The sequence below is a fragment of the Strigops habroptila genome, chromosome 5 (assembly GCF_004027225.2).
Source record: "Strigops habroptila isolate Jane chromosome 5, bStrHab1.2.pri, whole genome shotgun sequence".
NCBI lineage: Eukaryota > Metazoa > Chordata > Aves > Psittaciformes > Psittacidae > Strigops > Strigops habroptila.
Genome location: NC_044281.2, coordinates 31,636,228 through 31,656,366, shown reverse-complemented (window position 1 = coordinate 31,656,366; position 20,139 = coordinate 31,636,228). Strand labels below are relative to the sequence as shown.

Below are 20,139 nucleotides of genomic sequence, written 5' to 3'. Positions count from 1 at the left end.
AAAGATTATGAAAAGAGAGATTACTATTAGTCATACTATACAAGATTTAGAGAGCTGCATAGTTTTATAGCTATGCCAACACATCCCATTAAAAAGCCACATCCACATTTTTACTGTCATCTGTATAGCTGGTGTACGTAGATGAGCCATGCTTCTAACAGGCTAAACTGCAAAATATTTCTTTTACTTTTTAACAAAGGACTGAAAATTTTTCGTTTAGGTAACATGGAGTTGAGGCAATGAATGGAATAGATCTTCCTTCCAAACAGGAGCATTCACTCTCACAAAAAATTCCCCAAAAGCCTAGCCAAGAGCAATTTCCTAAGCATTGGCTATATACTTCCTGTTATTTCCCAGCTGAAAATCTTTTACATTTGGCTAATTTTCATCACCTGGGTATATTTAGCTTAGCAAGAAGGGCTAGTTGTCAGTCTTCTTCCTTGAAGAGCTTATATATGAACAGCAGTCTTGTAAAGGCATTAAGTAGAAGGAAAATTTCTGGTGTTAATTGAGGTGGTACCATTCCAATGTGGCTTGGCATACCTGAGACTGAGGTAAGTTGGATAAGCCTAAGTGCTAGTAGCCCTTCTGCTCTGGTAGTACAGGGTGTCCTGAATTGTAAGTGCTTGACTGTCTGCCCCGTGAAGTCTCTGTGCTGCTGTGGTATCATGGCTCTGGGTGCCTAAGAGAGGTAGATTAAAGCTATTTTGGGTGTTCTCACATGTCTTGTAATCTCCCTTCCTAACTATGGATGAAGCATAGCCTGAGAGGCCACTTGAGAGTGCTTCTGCAGCTTGCCATCTCAGCTCTGTTTAATATAAACGGAAGTCCTTCAAGGTGTCAGTGGCATATTTTGCAGATGCCATGAGTGTTCATTTAAGGCAGGTTTTGTTGTCTCATTAAAAACAAAAGCAGAAAGGAGAAAAAAAAACAATTAAAGCCTGGTAGTAAATTGAAAACAATGAGACATATTATTGAGGAAAGTGGTAGCTGCAAAAAGGGAATTTTGTTTAGGCTTGCTTAGTGATACATGCAAAGACTTTCATTTCCAGTTTCCTACAGTTCTCTGTCTTTACATTTAGTCAGTCTTGGCTCAGCTGACACTGAAAGGTGTAAAAGCCATCATCAGATAGCCTACACCACAGAGCAAACATCCCACTATCTAGGCTGTTGTTTTCGCTTTTCCTGTTTCATGCCTTCTGCCAATATGTCACATGAAATGATGTATTTCTGCGTGTGACTTGTCCCAGTGGGTTTTATTCCTTTTCTCTGCTGCTTTATTGAATTGTCTTGTATTGTCTAGGAAAAGCCATGATTTTCCCTTTGGAGCTGTTACACATTTAGTTATTATAGAAAGCGACTCATTTAGATGCTCAGAGGGCTGGAGCACCTCTCACATGAAGACAGGCTGAGAGAGTTGGTCTTGTTCAGCCTGGAGAAGAGAAGGCTCTGGGGGAGACCTTGGAGCAGCTTCCAGTGCTTAAAGGGGGCCTACAAGAAATGTGGAAAGGGAATTTTTAAAAGAGTATGTAGGGACAGGAGAATGGGGAATGGCTTTGAACTGAAAGAGGGGAGATTTAGGTTACATATTAGGAAGAAGCTCTTTACTGTGAGGGTGGTGAGACACTGGCACAGATTGTCCAGAGAAGCTGTGGTTGCCCCATCCCTGGCAGTGTTCAAGGCCAAGCTGGTCGGGGCTTTGAGCGACATGGTCTAGTGGAAGGTGTCCTTGCAGGGGGGTTAGAACTAGATGATCTTTAGGTCCCTTCCAACCCAAACCATTCTATGATTGTATGATTTAGGAAACATTAATATAAATTTCCTCAACTTGTTCACAGTGGGAGACGAACTGATGTCTTCAGTCCAGACATAACTACTTGGAGTCATATGGGCGTTTGCCAGTTCAGTGTACTGTTCTGCAGTGGGGTTTCAAAGCATGTCTTTCCTCATTTCAGTAGGTCGTGCTCTTATGCGCTAAATGAGGAAGCTAAATGAGCTGGCATTGTGAGCCTCAGTGCTTAAAAAGCCTATGAAGGCTTGTTGGAAGCATCTGTACAAAAATTCACTTGGAAAAATTTAACGGGGGAGACTTAAATGCTGTTTTCTCCATAAAGGAAGCATATTTTCTAGTAATCCTTATTGTCTGTCCATTCGTTTTCTTGTAAGAGTATATTATAGTCTACTCTTGTAAAAGTATATTATACTGTATTTTCTTTTAATATTTTCTTCTGTTCCAGGGATCCTGAAAAGGAGATGGTGTTCACTCCTAGCGCTTTAGCGTATGTCTAGTGCTGGCAAATACTTGATTCTCTGAAAAGCGGAAAATATAACTTGTTGATTTTGGGGTTGGGGTCAGGAAGGGGTCAGGCATAACTCAAGTCCTGAAGAAAGAAGAGATCCTATCCAATGCTCCAAGCTACTGTATTAACACCTTCTCAGTTGTATAGGCCTCTCTGTGTTTTTGTCTGCCTTGTAAATTAGGATTTTCTTAGGGTAGGAAAGCTGTGTCCATCCATGTGTTTATACAAGCATTCTTCTTAGTATTTTAACACTCAGCCACCCAAATGCTGCCTGATCCCTATCTCTCCCCCTTTGGAGCGTAGCTGAGGGGGCTTAGATGGGAACACTTGCTGTTCTCAAGGTGGTGCAGCAGCTGCACTTTGTACACTGCCTCCCAGAGCTCCTGCGAAGTAGAAGTTACTCTGAACCCAGCGCAGACTTAACGTTTTAGGACACAGCTGTCACTGTCATACTATATATTCACCCAGTATACAGATCTGCTCACAACAAAGCGTAGTAAGAATTCTCTGTAGTGCATTGAAAGCAACATGTGATACTTCCAGACTGCCCACTTGCTTTAAGCTGAGGATATTTGGAAGTCAGATGTCTGCCCCATAAGAAATTTGTGAGGGCTGAAAATTCACATATCTGAAGCAGCAAGTGTTCCTCTGCTTTTCTGAGAGGAAAGGTACTTGGCTTTTCAGGATGAAGTCTGTGCTTGGGCTTGAGGTGCTAAAGAAATGCTGTTAAAACTAGATGTCAGTGGTACCCTGGCTTGGATTTTGGAAATCAGTTGACAGAAATAGCTATGACCTGAGTCTCTGGGGAAGATCTCACTGTAGCCTTGAATAAAGGTGTTTGCAGCACCTAGCATCTGAAAGCTAATGTTGTAATCCAGAGCAAGTGAGTTTCAAAGGTTTTCTGAAATAGTTTTGTCTAGATCTTGCCCAGAGATGTTCTAAGAAAAATACATTGGTGGTTAAATTGGAAAATGCATATTTGGTCTAGACAGTACTCCATTTCTTTACTTTTGTTACTGCTGTTAATAGAAGAGAGGCTGAGATGAGGGCAAATGAGAACTTCCTGTGTAGAGAGATCTGAATTTGCAGTCTGATTCCAAGAGTTAAATAACATTCACCCTTCGTTTAAAAAAGTATTTTTTAAAACCTTTTTAAATGGAAAATAATCTCTAAAGATTTTACAAAGACACAGTGAGATCTTCTCCGTTTGTGATTGTATTTAGTAAATTTTTAGTTGCTCAGAGCTGAGTTTTCAAAGGAAAATACCAACAGATAAACACTTTGCATTCCATTCCTTTCTGCTGGATCTTTAAAAATGGGAACAAGATAGTCTTGAATGTGCCTTGACACTTCAGATCTGGCTGCCCTGTATCTCCATCTGTACACTGGTATTTTGTCCCCAACAATTACTGACTGTTCTAAATGTCTGCTGGAAATGTACACTGTGGATTCACTTGAAAATCTCACAGAGAAGCCTGTTAGCTTCTGACTAAAATAGGTATAATTTTGTACTTTGATTTGAATATTTTAAATAGATTACACATCCAGATTTTAATAATGCGTGCTATATAAGGCTCTACAGAACCAACTAATCTACATAGCATTCTCTTAGCCAGTGGGAAGACTAGGGGAAAAAGTAATTATTTCCTGATACTTATTATGGTTCTGAACTACAGATACAATAAACCAAATCCATCTTTTATACTTGTCTTACTGTCTGTGAAGCTAGGATAAGGTAAATTTTAAAGTGACATCTGTGGAGTGCTGGCCCCTGAAATCACAGTTTCTGTTTCTTGCTGTATTTGGGGGACTGAGCAGGGAAGGGTCTTTCAGTAACTATACAAGTACATGTGGGTCTGCAAATAATCCGTATTCTTTATATGCTTCTGGATTCTGTGTATGTCACCATACCATACAAGTCAATGAAATTACATAGCATAGAAGCTAATGTTTGTATGATAGGCTAGGAAAACAATGCTTGTGATACGAGTCTCTTGTTTCTACTAATCGCTTTCTATGAGGGTGCTTTAGACAGCAGAATAAAGCTCCATCATTGAAACTACCAGGAAGTATTTTCCCCACTGCTCAGTTCCTTAACACCAGAAAAATATATCAGGGAATGGCACTGCCATCATCAGTCAACTCTACTTTGCATGAGAACATTGTATCTGTGGCTGTCCTTTGCTTGGAAAACATAGAGTTCTTATTGTTTTTATCTCTAATGAAAACACATAGAAAGCTGTCTCTTCCAGTCAGATCAGTTCTGGGATGTTGTTTACAGTTCCTAATTCTAAAGTAATCTCTATTGTTATGTAGAGTGTCCAAGTATTTGGGGTGCTGTGTTCTAGCATCCTGATACTAGAGCCTGTGTTCTAGTAAGATGACAACTTCCATTGTCATATTACACTGTCAGTTAGACTGCCAGCATCAATACTGAGCATCTTTAATGGGGTGTTAAGAAAGGGATTTTTTCTGGTTTTTTCTTCATCTTTGCCAGTGGAAGAGCATAAAGAAGCAGTCTAAGGAATTGTTTTGGAAGGACTTTTTTGTTTTGGTTTGGTTTTTTTAAGTGTTTTGAGTTCATATTAGGGAAGACAGGTTAAGGATTTCACTTCACGTTTGGTGATGAAAAGCATGTGGATTTGTGTTGGGTTTTGGTTTCCTTAGGAATTTAACTTCCCAGTTTCAGCCTGCCTGAATTCACTGGAGAATTTTGACTCATAATCAGGCACATCTTTCTTTTATGTTCGATGTGGTGAAGGAGCAGAGTTTTTGACTACAGCGTTTGCTGTATTATTTTAGATTATTCTAGGGTTTTCTTAGAAGTGAGGAATGTAAGGGAGTATCTAAAAATAAGAGCAAAGACCTATAGCTTATGTCCGTACCATTTAAGTACTGAGTGCTGAAAGCAGAGGACAACTCTAATGTGCTCACTAAAATTTGACGGTATGTGAAAGCTCTTCTGTTTTAGTTGGAGTTCCCTTATAGAGTCAAGTTTTGTGAGTAGCTATACTGTATCAGTGTCATCCAGATGCAAGCAGAGAGGGCTGTGTATAACTGAGGTCAGGACACTGTCCAGTCAGAGAAGATGCAGTTCACAACAAATCTGGAGGTAACAAAATTTGATGCCATACTGAATGACCAGAACTGTTGTCTCAGTAGTTGGGTTTGTATTTGAAGCATTGTGGCTTCTTATTTCTAAAAGTGCTGGTCTGTCTTTGGAGCGTCAGGTCCAGCAGGTTGTTGAGGTCATCTAGGGTATATAGTAATCTGTCTTGGTAATGGAGTTGTAGTTGTATGTGGGTAAGGGTAAGCAGAATATTTTCCTATAAAGCTTGCTATAAAAGATCAAAGCATGTCCAAGGCCCCTCACACACATTCATTTTCTGCCTGCTCAATCTAATGAATTAACTTGGGAAAAACGGGGTTTAGGAGGAAAAATACAATAAAATCATGCAGTAGATAATGGTTCATTAGTTTTCTGCTTCTGAGTAATGTATCTATATAATAGTCCAATATAAATAGTAATCATTATCTTCTTGAGGAGGAGACAGTATGTGGTAAAGGAACCACTGCATTGGGCTTAACCTCTCAAAATGGAAGTAATAACAAGTAGATGTTGTCCTGAAATGTGAGTTAACTTTGAGTTTGTTTAATTTCTGTAAATTTTGTTGTTCCACCTGTACAATAACAGATACAGCTAGTCTTGTATCTATTACCGTATTTATTGCTGCATCTATTCCTCATTAAAATTCTGGTTGAGTTCTCTGTGAGAGCTTTTTGTAGAGAATGACTTATCCTGATACAACTTTTTTTCCTTTTCCCACACAGATCACCCCTGGCAGTAAGGCAGCACAGTCACAGATGAACCAAGGCGACCTTGTGGTAGCCATTGATGGAGTCAACACTGACAGCATGACCCACTTAGAGGCCCAGAACAAGATCAAGTCAGCCAGCCACAACTTGAGCCTCACTCTTCAGAAGTATGTTGATACAAGTTAAAGTCCTTGTATTAAAAAAAGGGCTTCCTATGAAACTTGTGACTAAGTGATATAAGTGTTTTTTCTCTCTCTGTTACATTTACTTGAAGTGTTCAATGCACAGGTATGAGATATAATGCCAAAATCAGCACAGATTCTTATAGAAATCAGCACAGATTCTTATAGAAATCAGCACAGATTCTTATAGAAATTGGTATGGTTGATACGCTGAGTGTATTTGTGTTGAATTTAGCCTACTGTATTCAGGTGTAATCCCATACCCATTCAGGCTTCTGTTAAAAATTCTGTTAAAGCAGAATCTCTTCACGTAACAGGTCTCTCAGCTTTTCCTGGTTAATGTTGCTTCCAAGGAAACCTGCTCTCAAGTCAGATAACCTTGCACAGAGATTTTCTGTAATAGCTGCATTAATATTTAAAGCTCCATGATGTTATAAAGCAAAGTAATTGCTATTTTTATTGCATTGTGGAGTAGATAATTTTTACATAGGCTAGGCAAAGACTGGTACAGAAAGCAGGTTGTAATGTGGAAATATAATTTCTGAGAATATACCAGAAGAACTCATACATGGATGTGCAATAGAGCTAAACAGTATCAGGAACAGACTAACGCCTAAGGAAAAAAGACCTTTACCTGAGGTTTCCAAGACAGAGCAGGGTATTCTAAAGCAAAATGTATGGCTGAATTTCTCACATGGCTTTGTAACTCCCAGGTTTGCCTTTAAGTGGACATTCCAGATAATGTATAAAATAAGTACACAAAGTAGAAAGATGCTAACAAAATTGCAACACGTTTGTTAGCTTCTGTGAGAACACTTGGGTAGACTTAGATATTTCCTAGAAAAGAGTTTAAATTAAAGCTTTTCAGATGTTCCAGATTATCTCAAAGAAAAATCTTCGAGATTTTTCTCAAAGGGCATGCTCTAGCTGTTTCAGTGAATGCAAGGGAGGCAGGGAGATGTATGGAGTAACTTCTGCTGCCTCATAGGATGCGCATGTGTGCCTCTAATGTGCTTAGGCAAGATTTTCAGCCAGAGTTAGAGACAAGGAGCCTAATCCTAAATGTACTGAAATGGGCCTTATATTAGAAGCCAGAAGAAAATGGTCTTCAAGTTGTTGAGGGAAGATGGGGTGCTATTTTGATGCATGTAATTGAATTCTTCTCCTATGGGCTAATCCAGCTGCTTTTTCTCTGTTCTAATGAATGCTAGTGATATTATGAATATATGTATGATACCTTTTTAAAAAGATTTACATTGTTCCGGATTATTTTGTATTTGAAAGTTAAGGAAAATAATTTGTGATAATTTATTTTAGAACTTCTGTCTGCTTTTCTGTTGCATCCTTGTGTTTTTTCATTGAGAGAAAATGTTTCATTTTGTGCTTTGGCTTATTGCATATTTGGGGTTAATTTTCCTGAATATCGGACTGAAAAATGGTCCAGTGGCTGTCTCTATGGCTTGCCATTTAAAACTACAGATCATCACCTCTCCTTCCATACAGAGGATGGGTTCCCAAATCTTTGACTAACAAAACCAGATTATCCTAATACATATCACAGATGCAAGTCACTTAAAACCATGATTTTCATCAAGTGTTGGCAGGGACATCTCATGTGAGTAATTGTTGTGCTTTTGTACTTGCTGACATCTAAATGGCAACAAATCTAGTTCCCACATCATTAAAAAAAGTGATTTACAGCATCCAGGACAACTTATTTATTGTCGAATGATTGAAGTAATTGTTAGTTTTCTTAAAATATTTTCAAAATGCTAAAGGCTTATTTATTGTGGTGTACATTATTCTTTGTCTGCATAATTCTAGTGGAAGTGTCATTATTTACTGCTTTCTTGCTCATATTGTTTCTTTTATTTTTTTTTTTTTAAGCCTTGCCTTGTCTCTCAGTTCCAAAACAATAGTATGTGATTCAGATAATAACGTTATGTGGATAATGGACAGCCGAAGTAAGCAGTAATGGAGCGTTCCACAGACTGAAATATGCTTGCATAGATAATAGATGTAGATGAGTTAAGATCCATTTTGAAAAGAAGAGAAATGGCATAAAGTGGTGTGAAATACTATTAAGCACAAATAGGTCAGACAACTTCTTTGTTAGCAAATGAGAACTTTCACAGATGATGATTGTGCTCCAAACTTCTACAGTTCATAGAATCTCTTCAGTATGACAGTTGATTTTTCATGTAAGTTTGCATTGGTGGCCCATTCAGCTTTGCTAGAGCTGTATGGGAAAAAACAAAGATTGAAAAGTAGTTTTGTGTTTTTTTTTTTTTTTTTTTTTTAAGTAGTGTGTGTTTCTTAGATGATTGGGGGCTATTCAGAAAGTTGTGCTCAAAGGCATTAAGCTGGCTTTCACTTTGCACAATTCGCTGTTTGTACAAGCTAAACCCTATCAGCATGTGATCTCAGCCAGCCGACCTATGCATGTGTCAGTTATCCAGGTCCAGCATCCCAATGTCTTGAACAAAAGGCATCTCCATAATATTTGGGAAGTTAGCTTAATCTCACCTTGAAAAATTATCTTCCTAGGCACAAATGGGTTAATTTGCTCAAGTACAAAAAGATTGTGGCAGTTTAGTTGCCTGCACAAAACTTACAATGACTTTTTTTCCCAACAAGAATGATTTTATGAAGAGAAAAATATTGGTGAGAAGAATAGTTAACATGAAAAATATGGGAGCAGTGACCAGTGATAGTAATTTGCAACCAAGTAAGAAGAAAACAGGAGAAAGGCAGAATCTCCTGGACTTGGTTACCAGGAAATGACTATGCTAAGAGATCATTTTAACTTTTTTAGACATGGCTTGCAGCAATGAAACTAGAGTGGAGTGTTCCACTACTATGGAAAAAACAAAGCTAGTTTCTGTAAAGATGGTAGAGATGGGTACACTCGGTTGTCTTATTTGCATAAAAGTTTGGAAACATTGGAAATCCTTTCAAATGGAAAGGCATATATGTGCATTAGGAAACTGACTGTCGTGATGGGAAAACTTAAGCCCTAAATTTTGGTGATCTTAGACATTTATGTGAAATAGGCACGTGGCTCTATGCAATACGTTTCAAGGTCATGGAATGCCTTACCAGGCAATCTGTGGCTTGGTTTCACTGTTGCAGCACTGGAAATATAAATGAACTTGCTTGTTCAGTCTATGAGGCCTTGGAAGAAGCAGTGGAATGTGAAATCTAGACATAAATGCTCTGAGACAGAAAGCTTTTTATTTTTCTAATGGTCTTGGCTATCAAGAGCAATGGCTTTTCTTTTTATTGATCCTGGCCATGAAGGTTTCATGGGCATTGTTTATAATCTGACAGTTCGGACAGTGTTTGCTGCTACTCACTTTTATTATCACACTCAATTTTCCTGTGGGGCTCCTTTTTCAGGGTGGGGAACTGGTTATTTTTTATTTGGCTGTCAAGAAAAGCTGTACATGGTGTCAGCACTTGTGCAGGACATCAAATTGCAAGACATCAAACGTAGCAGAAGGGAAGCATTAAGGATGCCCATTTGTACTTGCCTGCCTACACAGTGAGAGTCTGCCCTTCTCTGGCTATACAAACTTAGTTTTTCTTCAAGTACCATCAGTCTGCACTGTTCAAGGTACACTAACACAGCTCTTCAGTGAGTACTTAGTGCACGGTGCTGGCCTGAGTGAAATTCTCCATGTTTCATTCATGTAAAAATCCTATTACGGGTTCAGGAGTTGTGGATGTCAAGTTGTTGGGTTTTTTTTGTTTGTTTGTTTGTTTGGTTTTTTTAGGTTTTTGGGTTTTTTGTTTTTTTTTTTTTTTTTTTTTTTTTTGGTGGGTTGTTTTGTTTTGTTTTGTTTTGACAGCTTCCTTCCCTAAACTTCCTGTTAAATTTGTTCTTATCACTTCACCCATGCTATGTTTTCATGTGAAACCAGAAAATTAGGATGGAGGTCTCACCAGCTGTGCCAGAGGTTTGATCAGGGAACCAGAACTTGTTTTGTTACTAGCTTGAGTGAAATGCTGCATTTTAGGACTGCTCATTTTCAGTGTCTGGCTACCTAGTTCTCCTGAGACTGAAGAGTGCTTCCCCGTGCTGCTTTTGGTTCAGTTAAAGGATGCAGACAGGCAAGTGGCAGGGATTTGAATTATTTGGACCATTTTTGGAGAAAGAGACCTGTGATCCAGAGGTGTGGAAAGTATGGGACCCTCCAGACCAGCTCTGCTTCCTTCAGTGTAGAAGACAAAATAGATCTAGGAAGTGAGTTCTCTTCTGAGTTGAAGAGAGCAGCAGTGAGGGGAGAAGAAATTTCTTTGGCAGTGTGCAGTGTTACCCAGTAGAACTCCATGGGGCATGATAGTATTGAGGCAAACGAGGCTGATACTCTAAACCATTAAATACTTAAATGAATGCAGCTCTTTCCTTAGAAACCTACATTAATGTAGAGGTACTGATGGGGATTGATGCCAGTGCTGTGGTCATACTCTAATGACCTGGGTTGTGGTGGAAAAAGACATTGCTGCGCTTTTAGTCTTTTGTGACTTCCTGGAATTTAGTTCTCAATCATTTTTCAGTATCAGTTTCTAATCAGTTACTTGAGCTACACAGCTGCCCCAGGCATTTTAGTTCTAGGCCAGTTAAAGTTCATCTTTAACTGGCTGGCTGTCTCACAAATACTTGGCCATGAACTTATTGTCTTGCATTTCACAGGTGAAAAATGAAGTGCGTGAAAAATGAAGTGCATGCAAAATCTATTTTCATTTCATACAAATGGGTTGCTTTTTAAAATTCACAGTAAATGCAATGCACAAGAGTGCAGTATTATTTGTCAACAGTTTCAGTGGAGCATCCACAACATTCATTTGATCTTAACTCAAGGAATCTGATCAGCCTCCTTGGAAAGGATTCACCGAATGTACTGGCTTGGTTTTGGAAAGTGCTGTAACATAAGCGCGCCTCATTCTGCTGGCACAAACATTCCTGGAACACTCTAAGGCTCCTGCCTTGGCGTCACCCTGTGCTGCTGGAGAGGAGCAGGGGTTGTGCAGGCTTTCTGTGCTTGGTGCGTGTTGACACAACCTTCCCCTCCCAGGGCATGCCAATGGTGCTACCATTCACTTCCAGACAGGCACAATTGACTGTCTTTTGCTGGAAAATTGTGAGGTAAATAATCCTTTTCTCTAGTGAAAGGGAAAGTATCAGAAGCAAAGCTGTGAGAGAATTACGGTAAATATTTAATAGCTTTCCTTTTTTGTGCAGCACCAAAAGATGGCTGATCCTGCAGTATTTATTTCAGGCCTACTATAAATAAAGCATGTGGTGACAGCAAACTGCAAGCAAGGGGACTTCAGTGGTTATGGCAAACTGCTTTCTTTTGTCTGAAGCTGTGAATAATAACCAGTTCTGTGCATGTGTTAGGTCTGCTGATGGTTGTATTTTAAATCAGAATCAGATTTAGGCAGAGTTTATGATCAGAAGAATTAGAAGAGAGTATCTGTCCCAGTTTAAAAGTAAATTAAAACTATATAAACAATACTGATGAAAGTGCGGTCTGAAATAGTGGTACTAAGACTATTCTGTAGAAATGTTTCCTAAAAGCATTGTAGGAGATGATTAGTAAAAACAAACAGAAAATTAAAATATGGATTTGGAATTTTTTTTACCTTCTTTGATTCCGTTACATTCATCAGACTAATGATGTTTTCATTCAGAGACTGCTTACAGACTAGAGGTGGGATTTGAGGCCATAGGAATATGACTTTTTTTTTTTTTTAAAGGAACACTAATGCTAGTGATAATTTACTAGTGCTCATGTTCAGCACTGTGAATATATCTCCTGAAATCCGTTCTTAGAGTGACTAAGTTTTTCCTGGATGTTCCTGTCTTTCTGACTGCAGTCTTCAAGCTATGGAAACTGAATGCCCAGTACCAAATGACTGCTTCTTGGATGAGGCTGCAGCAACACTTTCACACTCAGGAGTCCCACCTGGGACTCAACAACTAGTATAGCAGCACATAAAAGTTTAGGGAACAAGGACCACATCAAGACTTCAGTAAGGATCTCTGAATTACTGGATGCAGAAGTGAGGTGGTTGTGACCATGCAAGACCATGGATTAAGGATGTGAATGCCTGCCTCCTATCAGAACACAGTATTTAGTGAAGTGTTGAGAAAGATGTGCCATCTGTGTTTTATAACATTTCACCAGAAATTATGAATTCTTATCCTATTTTAAAGTACAGATATGCTCATATTGCTATAGAAATATAGCCTGAAATTAGAGGACACTTGAAAAATCAAATAGGAGTATAAAAAGAAAAAATTAAAAAATGAAGCTCTGTTCTTTAGTCCGTTCCCTTGAGTTCTACGTAAATTGTTTGAATATGCCACTATGATTCTCAGTAGAATTTAATGCTTTAATTAAGAAAATACTGGCTAAGTATCAGAAAGAAATAAATTAAAAGCTCCTGCAATGTTAGATATTCCATGTGATGTTACAATAATGAATAATTATGACCTAGACTGGCCCAAGTACTCAGATCTGTGACCATATGGACAGTCTGTGTTGGAGCCCTCAATTCACTCAGTGAGCACCTTAATCAGTAGGTAACTGCATGTACCCGTACTCAGGAGAGGTGTTACAGAATCTACCTTTGGGCAGACAAGAAAAGCAGAATAGTCTAAACAACTGCCTGTGTGCTTTCCTGAATCACAACGTGGTATAAATTTAAAATTTTAAGCAGCTATAAAGGAGAAGAACACTAATTGTGGATGTGAAATGTGATACTTGTTAGTTTAGTTTGCTTATATTTGCATGTGACTCTATAACTTTCGAGAGTCATCTGCCTCCCATAACCAAGGTTTCCTCCCTAGACTTCTGATGGCGCTGTATGTTCAAAACATTAAAAAAAGGCATATCCTACTAGTGGATTAAAGAAGCTACCGTATTACTGTATTACTGTGAGCTGAGAGAGGTGGTCCTCTCTCACTCCTTGTGAAATAAAGGAGGATCCTATTGCATGCTCAGTTGTCTTTGTGTGTGGGTATGAGAGGACAGTTAACAGATGTCAGGCTAGCATTTGGAAAGGGATGTGAGTTACTGTCTTTGAGTAGTAACATTTAATGCTGTTAAAATTAATGAGCAGCTTTTTCCATGGAAAATGAAATAAAATATCAATGTCAGTCACTGCAATAAATATAAATATATTCCTTACATGAGCAGTTTAACTGAGTGGACTGCTATTTACACTCACTGCATAAAGTGTTCTTGTTAGTTTTAGAAAAGAGTCTGGAAACTGTGGATATGTGCCAAGGCTTTAAAGGGCAATGAAGTTTTTATTACGACAAGATTCTGCTTGGGGATTGGAACTCTTCTGAGTGCACATCAATTCTCTTTCTTCCCCCAAATACCAGTTTAGAGGTGAGGTTAAAAAATCATTGTTACTTGTCTGAGAAAGATAATCTCCATGAGAATCCTTTCACATATTACATTGCACTCCACAATGGAAAGGTCAAGGTGGGGAAACATGGGCACATCTTGCCAGAGTCAATGGGCTGACATAGCTTACTAAGTACACGACAGTTGTACTCTTTCAGATGGTTACTGGCTGCATTCTACAATGAGGAAGTCGATATGTTACCCAAAATGTTACAGTAGACAGGAAGGTCACAACGTGTTAGGGCTGGGACCTTTTCTTATTGTTTAGTATTGATTAGCTTAAGCATGGTCATGTCAAAATGTAAACTACACAGTTGAAGCTGATTGGAATGGATGATAGAGTACTTTTTAGAAATGGTATGAGGAACCATTCAATCAGGTGAAACACTAAAGCTTTACTAGATCAATCTTGTAATGTGTTATTTGTGCATGTGAAGTTCATGGTTTCCTTTGGATCCTTTTTACTGTGGTGTTTCTTGCTCACCAGCCACTATAGAAGCTGCCAGGGCTCATTCTTTTTTTTCCACAAAATTTTAATCATTGATGGTCCCATTGTTTCTTACAGCGAGAGCAGTGACACACCGAGGTCTGTTTTGCCTGGCTTTCAGGCATCTTCAGGGGTTGGCCACCACTTTGTGTCTGTGCTCTCCCTGGCTGGAGTCTGTTGCAGCATGGCAGTGCTGAGCAGTGGGTACAGGCTGGCCATGTGGAGTTTCTGCATTGCTGTAATGACAACTTCAAACAGTATTTGAGTACCTCAAAAGGAAACAGATTATTTTGACAAATCCTGCCTAACTTTCTTGACTTTCTTTCTAGTCAAAGTCTCTCAGATACAGGCATTAATGGAAAGCTCACTGAAGTGTTTTAGCTTGGAAACAGAGAAAGTTAAGACTTAAATGAGGCGTACTGTAGTTAAGATCTAATTTTCCATGTTCACTAATTTTTGTCTCCTATGTATGTCAATTAGAAATACTCTAAAAGCTGTGTGGCACACAGTAAGGTGCACATCCCAAGTAAGAAGAGTTACAGGAAAATCAGCTAAGTAAATATGCTTCATTAACAGCTTTGGGAAACTAGAAGTAATCTGTGGTCAGGATGCTCAGACTATTCAGAGTTAAGCTTTTGCTTTTTAAAAATGTTGAGTGGCAAGGGGAAGAATAGAATTCATCTGCATAGCATTAGAAATCTGAATTTGGACAACACTTGAACTCCTCTGTATGAACAAAAGGCAGTTACAAAGCTTTATGTTATTTTTCTGTGAATCATCATGTCTTTGAAGTTCAGTTGGGATTCCCTGATTCGAGAGCTGGCTCTTTAGGGTGGTGCTCTACAGCAGTCCCCAGTGCTGCTCTGAAGTCTGTACCTGAATTCTTGAAAATTGTTATTTATTGTGTTTACTGGCGTGGTTGAGTCAAATCTCAAGACCAGAGTATGGTAGGTTACATACAGGCACTGAATCTTTATTCAGTGCCTTTTCTGTTCTTTATTAATAATAGCTGATTCTTTGTGCTACGCTATTAGATCCTTTCATAACTCAAATGTTTTTTTCTGCTCTTCTTAAACTAACAGATTATCTTATTATTTGTATGTCTTATAGATTTCTTTTTAACATCTCTCAGTAATTATAAATAATGAATATAATAATGAAATTAGTGCTAATTTCTATGCTGAACTTAGAGATTTCAAGTGAGACACTGTATCTGAATACATACCATTAAGCTTTGATCCCTCTTTGATAATTTTGATTGTATTTCAGCCTCTCTGTTTTGATTCTGGAACTCCATTCTCTTATAGCTAGGCAATCCGAATTCAGCATTTAGCCAATTCATTATTAAGGTGAGAATAGTGCCTTTCTATCTATAATCAATGCTTATTCATAATTTCTGAGTATCTGAAGTAGTGCGGTTTTGCCTGCACTGTGCTGAAAGTACCACTTCTATTCCCCTTAATGTTTTTGCTGTTATTTTAAAGCAAGCTTTGAGAGGAACTTCTAATGCTTTTAGCTGATCAGTAAGCCATAGAAAACACGTAAATGAAAAGTAGAAAGTAAAAACAACCCGTCTCCTCCCTCTAATAGGCTCCTGTTTCAGCCTAGTTAAAATGTATTTGCTTGTGAAACCTATGCTGTTTGAACCGACTTAGTATGGATAACTAGAAAAGCTGTGCAAAACTCCCGTAATGAAATCTGAAGTCAAATGTGAATTTGGATTGAGTTACCATTAAAAATTTTGGTAAGTACCATTGTGGTTATAATCTATGGATGAATGGTCTTAGGAAAACTAGTAAAATAACATATTTAAGCTTAAAACAAAGCAACTCAGCAACTTAGCTGTGTGAGATGACATTTGAGTGACAATATAGTGATGTCAACAAGGTTTTGTGAGCTACAATTGGTCACTGTATACCAGTGATCTATTTGGTAGTTCAGCACTAAAACAAGCTCATTTTCAAATTCTTATGATCTATTTATTATTACATATTAACAAAGTTTTGGATTTGATAGAAATTAATGTATGTTTTCAACAGTGTTGATGACAGTATGCCTCTACATATAAATTCAGTCAATTGTGACAGCAGGAACAACTTCTATAACTGGATGAAATTTCCAGAGGATGAACCCACTTGTCTTTATGGTTGAGTTTAAACTTACCTGAGTTGAGTTTTTGGTAGCAATAAGGGGAGGAAAGGTTTGAAAATGGTTTAAAACCAGTGCAAAGACAGGAAGAAGAGGACAGCAAGAAAATAACCTGCCTGATAAAAAGGCGTTCATGCTCCATGGAGGTTAAGTGGAGAGCCTGTTGTGTGTGTTGAGTGAGGGCCTGGTATGTGCTCAGCTTCTGTACTTAGTATCCTTTGGAGAGCTGTCACATGCAGAGCAGAGCTCCCAGTATCTCCCAGGGATACTGGGAGAGAATCCCCATTTGCCCTTAGAAGCTGCTGGAATGGAGGAATTTTACTGGTGATAGCAAGTCAACTAAAAATATAATGGAGGTGTTGGGAGGTAGTTGCTCCATTCAGGAGGGAACAGGCTGGAGGACAGAATTCAGGGCAGTTCAAGAAAGAACGGAATTTGCATAGCAGGAGGGAAAGGAAGAGTCAAGAAGGTGTAACAGACACTGCAGATGCCACAGAAGTAGAAAGGGTCAAAGAGAGACCAGGAGAGTAGAATTTTCTTCTCCAACTTTTTTTTTTTCTTTTTAAAAATACATATTCCTTTTCAAAAATCTCAGCTTTATGCACAGTCTCTAGTTCCCTTCCTCTCACAAAAATCTCGAAGGTTTCTTCCCTTTTCCTTTCCCTTTTATCTCATAACGTTCGTGGTTGCCCCTGACTCAGTTCCCTTCTAACTTCCAAACAAATTCTTTCATAGGTTTTTTTTTTTGAATAGCAGCTCCCTTTTAGGTTTGTGCCATTTATGCATAAGAAGTTTTTGTCCATATATTGCTGTGGTTATGAACATTAGGTCTGGAAAGCATAATTGCTTGTCTTGCAATCTGAGTGCAGCACAATGCAGGGAAATAATTAAGAAATCAGTCATCCAGCTAAGTGTTAATATTTGCATTCACCATTAATATACAGAGAGCAAAACTGCTGATGGAAATACTTTCCAATTTTCTTGCAGGCACAGATGATATCCTCAGAGGGAAAGTAGGCCTCCTTCTAGCCCCAAAGTGATCACAGTTACATTTGAAGTACCATCAAGTGTTCTGGGTTTTGTCTTTGTGAATCTCATTGGAGTCACTAAGACAACTGCTTGCTGATGCCCCAGGAAGGGCTTAGAGAATTAAACCATGGTATCACAGGACTCAAGATTTTCTGTGCAAGACCTACAAACAAGAAGCAGCTTCCATTTGGCTATTTAATTTGCTGAAGATTTAAGTGACAGATTACTGATCTTATCACTTATTAAATGGACACCTCAAATTGATAACCATGTGAAATATTTTGTCTGTCCCTTCTATGCATCTTACCCCCACCACCCCTACCAACTGGTCAGGAATACTATTGCATTAAAACAGATACATGATCAGAAGCCCAATTCTACATGCTCTGTTGTTTTGCATCCTGCTATGTGCTTACCTGCTCCATTCCAGAATGACTTGGTTTAAATTAGGTGGTAACTCAAGTATGTAAAATGTTTTCTAGGCATTTCTAACCTAATCTGTTTTATTACCTGTCTATGCACTTGACCCCTTTTCATTTTCTAGTGGTTGAAATATTAAGATAACATTATTAAGATGCTCAACAAGGTCTAAATAAGCGCTCATATGTATTAAAATGAAAGCAAAATCTTACTGTGAGAAAAGAAATGTTTATTTTAGCTGTCGTGAGAATTAGAAAGACACTGACTGGTGAAAATACGAAATATAAAAAAAGGCACATGAAGATGGAAAAGAGCTATTATCTCTTAGATCATGTCACCTCTCTGCAAGTACAGTATTGTGCTCCTCTGAGGACATGGGTTAAACTGATATTGCATTACAGAACTCTCTTGCAACCCTTCCTGGGGCAGGCAGCTCCTCTTGATGCACTTGACTTCAGATGAACCTTTGTTGTGAATGCAGATACCAGGATTGAAGTGCTCTTCAAGATATATTTAGGTAGGTGGGAACAAGTAGAAATTTTGACAGCCATATCAGCAGTGTTATCAAATTGAACTGCTTTGCAAAACAACATCCATCTTGGTTTTGAACATCATTAAGAAAGAGAACCAGTGTTGAGGAAGAGGGAAGATATATCTGTGGAAAGGAGGGGAATTAATACCAGAATGATGTATTTGGTCATCGTTACAACTGTTCTGAGTTTTCATTTTTAAATGAGGTTTTTGCTTCCATTTTTAACTTTGAAAATATAGGAGAAAATGTCTAAAAGTTGATATCCAATTACAATCACAAAACCAGTCTTGATGGAACATTCCAACATCAAATCTAAAATTGTCACAGTCATTTGTGAGATTTGGACTTTCATCTTCCTCATAGCCCTGCTAAGCAAATACACTCCCTGAGTGTTTGGAATAAAATACTTTTCTAATCAATGGATTAAGATATAAATCTGGACACACATGTTTACAACAGCACCATCATCAGCTGAAAATCAAACTTATGTTGCATCTAGCAGAAGAGGGAGGAAAAAATTGACCTGAACTTGCAGACATTTTTCCTAGAGGAGTAATGGCTGTTATGTAAATAATCACTTTATTCTGTAAGTGCATACACTTTCATTCCACAAATTGACTTCACCTTTTCTGCCCTTTTCTCTGTTTCAGGACTCTGCTAAATCTACCAAGCCTCACCATTCTGTTTTTAAATCTCAAAGCTATAAACACCCAGGGCAGAGTTATGTAGGAACCTTATTGTTTTAAAGTAGCATCTTGAAACCTCAAAGTCAGTGCAAAATAAATATCTTGGTTGGATAGCACTGTGAATGACAGATGTAGCTTATTAGTAATGTGGAAGAAATACAGCTTTTTAACATCATCTTCTCTGGTCAGGTAATGAGTGAAAGAAAATAGACATACAATAAATAACAGAAGTGATGGAGTAGTTTGGTAAATAAATTCCTTTGCTGCAATACCAGTATTTTCCAGCTATGAGTCAAACATTGTGGTATGTGATTGTTTGCCATACCTCTGTACATGACATGCAACGTTTACAGTGCTGAGCAACTTTGGCACTAAAATTTATGATCAGTGAGCAGAGCAAGGGGAACACTTAGTGTTTACTATGCCCAGCTCCAGTCTTCGGTATGCTCAGGTCCCTACATGTAACTTCAGAGAAATAACTGGGTGGGCCCAGGAATGACACCAATGGAAGGAGGATCAGAATCTCCACCTACATCTTTGTTCATAAAATTGTCACAGTCAATTCTCAGCAATTCTGATTTTGTTCTGGACTGCAGCTGATTCCCCCCCCCCCCCCCCCCTTTTTTTTTTTTGCTGTCTTTCATGATACATGTGCATGAATATGATTTGTTGTTTCTCTTTTTAAGCTGAAATGGTTGGAGGAAGGGTACAGCACTCCCTCCTGAGTGAAGATCAGTCGGTAACTTGCCTGAGGAAATTTTGTTCTAGGCAGTTAGTGATTAACTCTTGTTCTTAGAACTTGAAAGTATATATTTCTCAGATAATTATATCTTAAGGAGTATATTGTGATAGATTCCAGCTGTGAGTATCAACGTTAGTGAGTTTTACAATTTTCTAGCCTCTTATTTCAGGAATACTTTGCCAGTGAATTTCTCAGGTTAATTACCTATTGTTAACAAAATGCCAGTTTTCATTGCTCCTCAAACTGTTCACTTTCATAGTTTCTCATTGTGAGGTAGGCCTCTATTACATCATCTGTTTTCAGCTCTCAAAGTAGCATAACTTCCATATCTTCTGTATGGAAATCTTACAGTTCCTGTAAGGATTACTCCTTT

The 20,139-nt window shown here is 38.4% G+C and overlaps 1 protein-coding gene across 2 annotated transcripts in view; it reads left to right on the top strand.

Annotated features, from left to right (window-relative positions):
* The window catches only part of LDB3 (LIM domain binding 3), an 80,315-nt gene that overhangs the window by 31,451 nt on the left and 28,725 nt on the right, over positions 1-20,139 (top strand). For both annotated transcript variants that reach the window (XM_030488847.1, XM_030488846.1), the window contains exon 3: positions 6,132-6,283. In XM_030488847.1, coding sequence (XP_030344707.1) covers positions 6,132-6,283 — 152 coding nt within the window. The remainder of the gene's footprint in view (positions 1-6,131; positions 6,284-20,139) is intronic.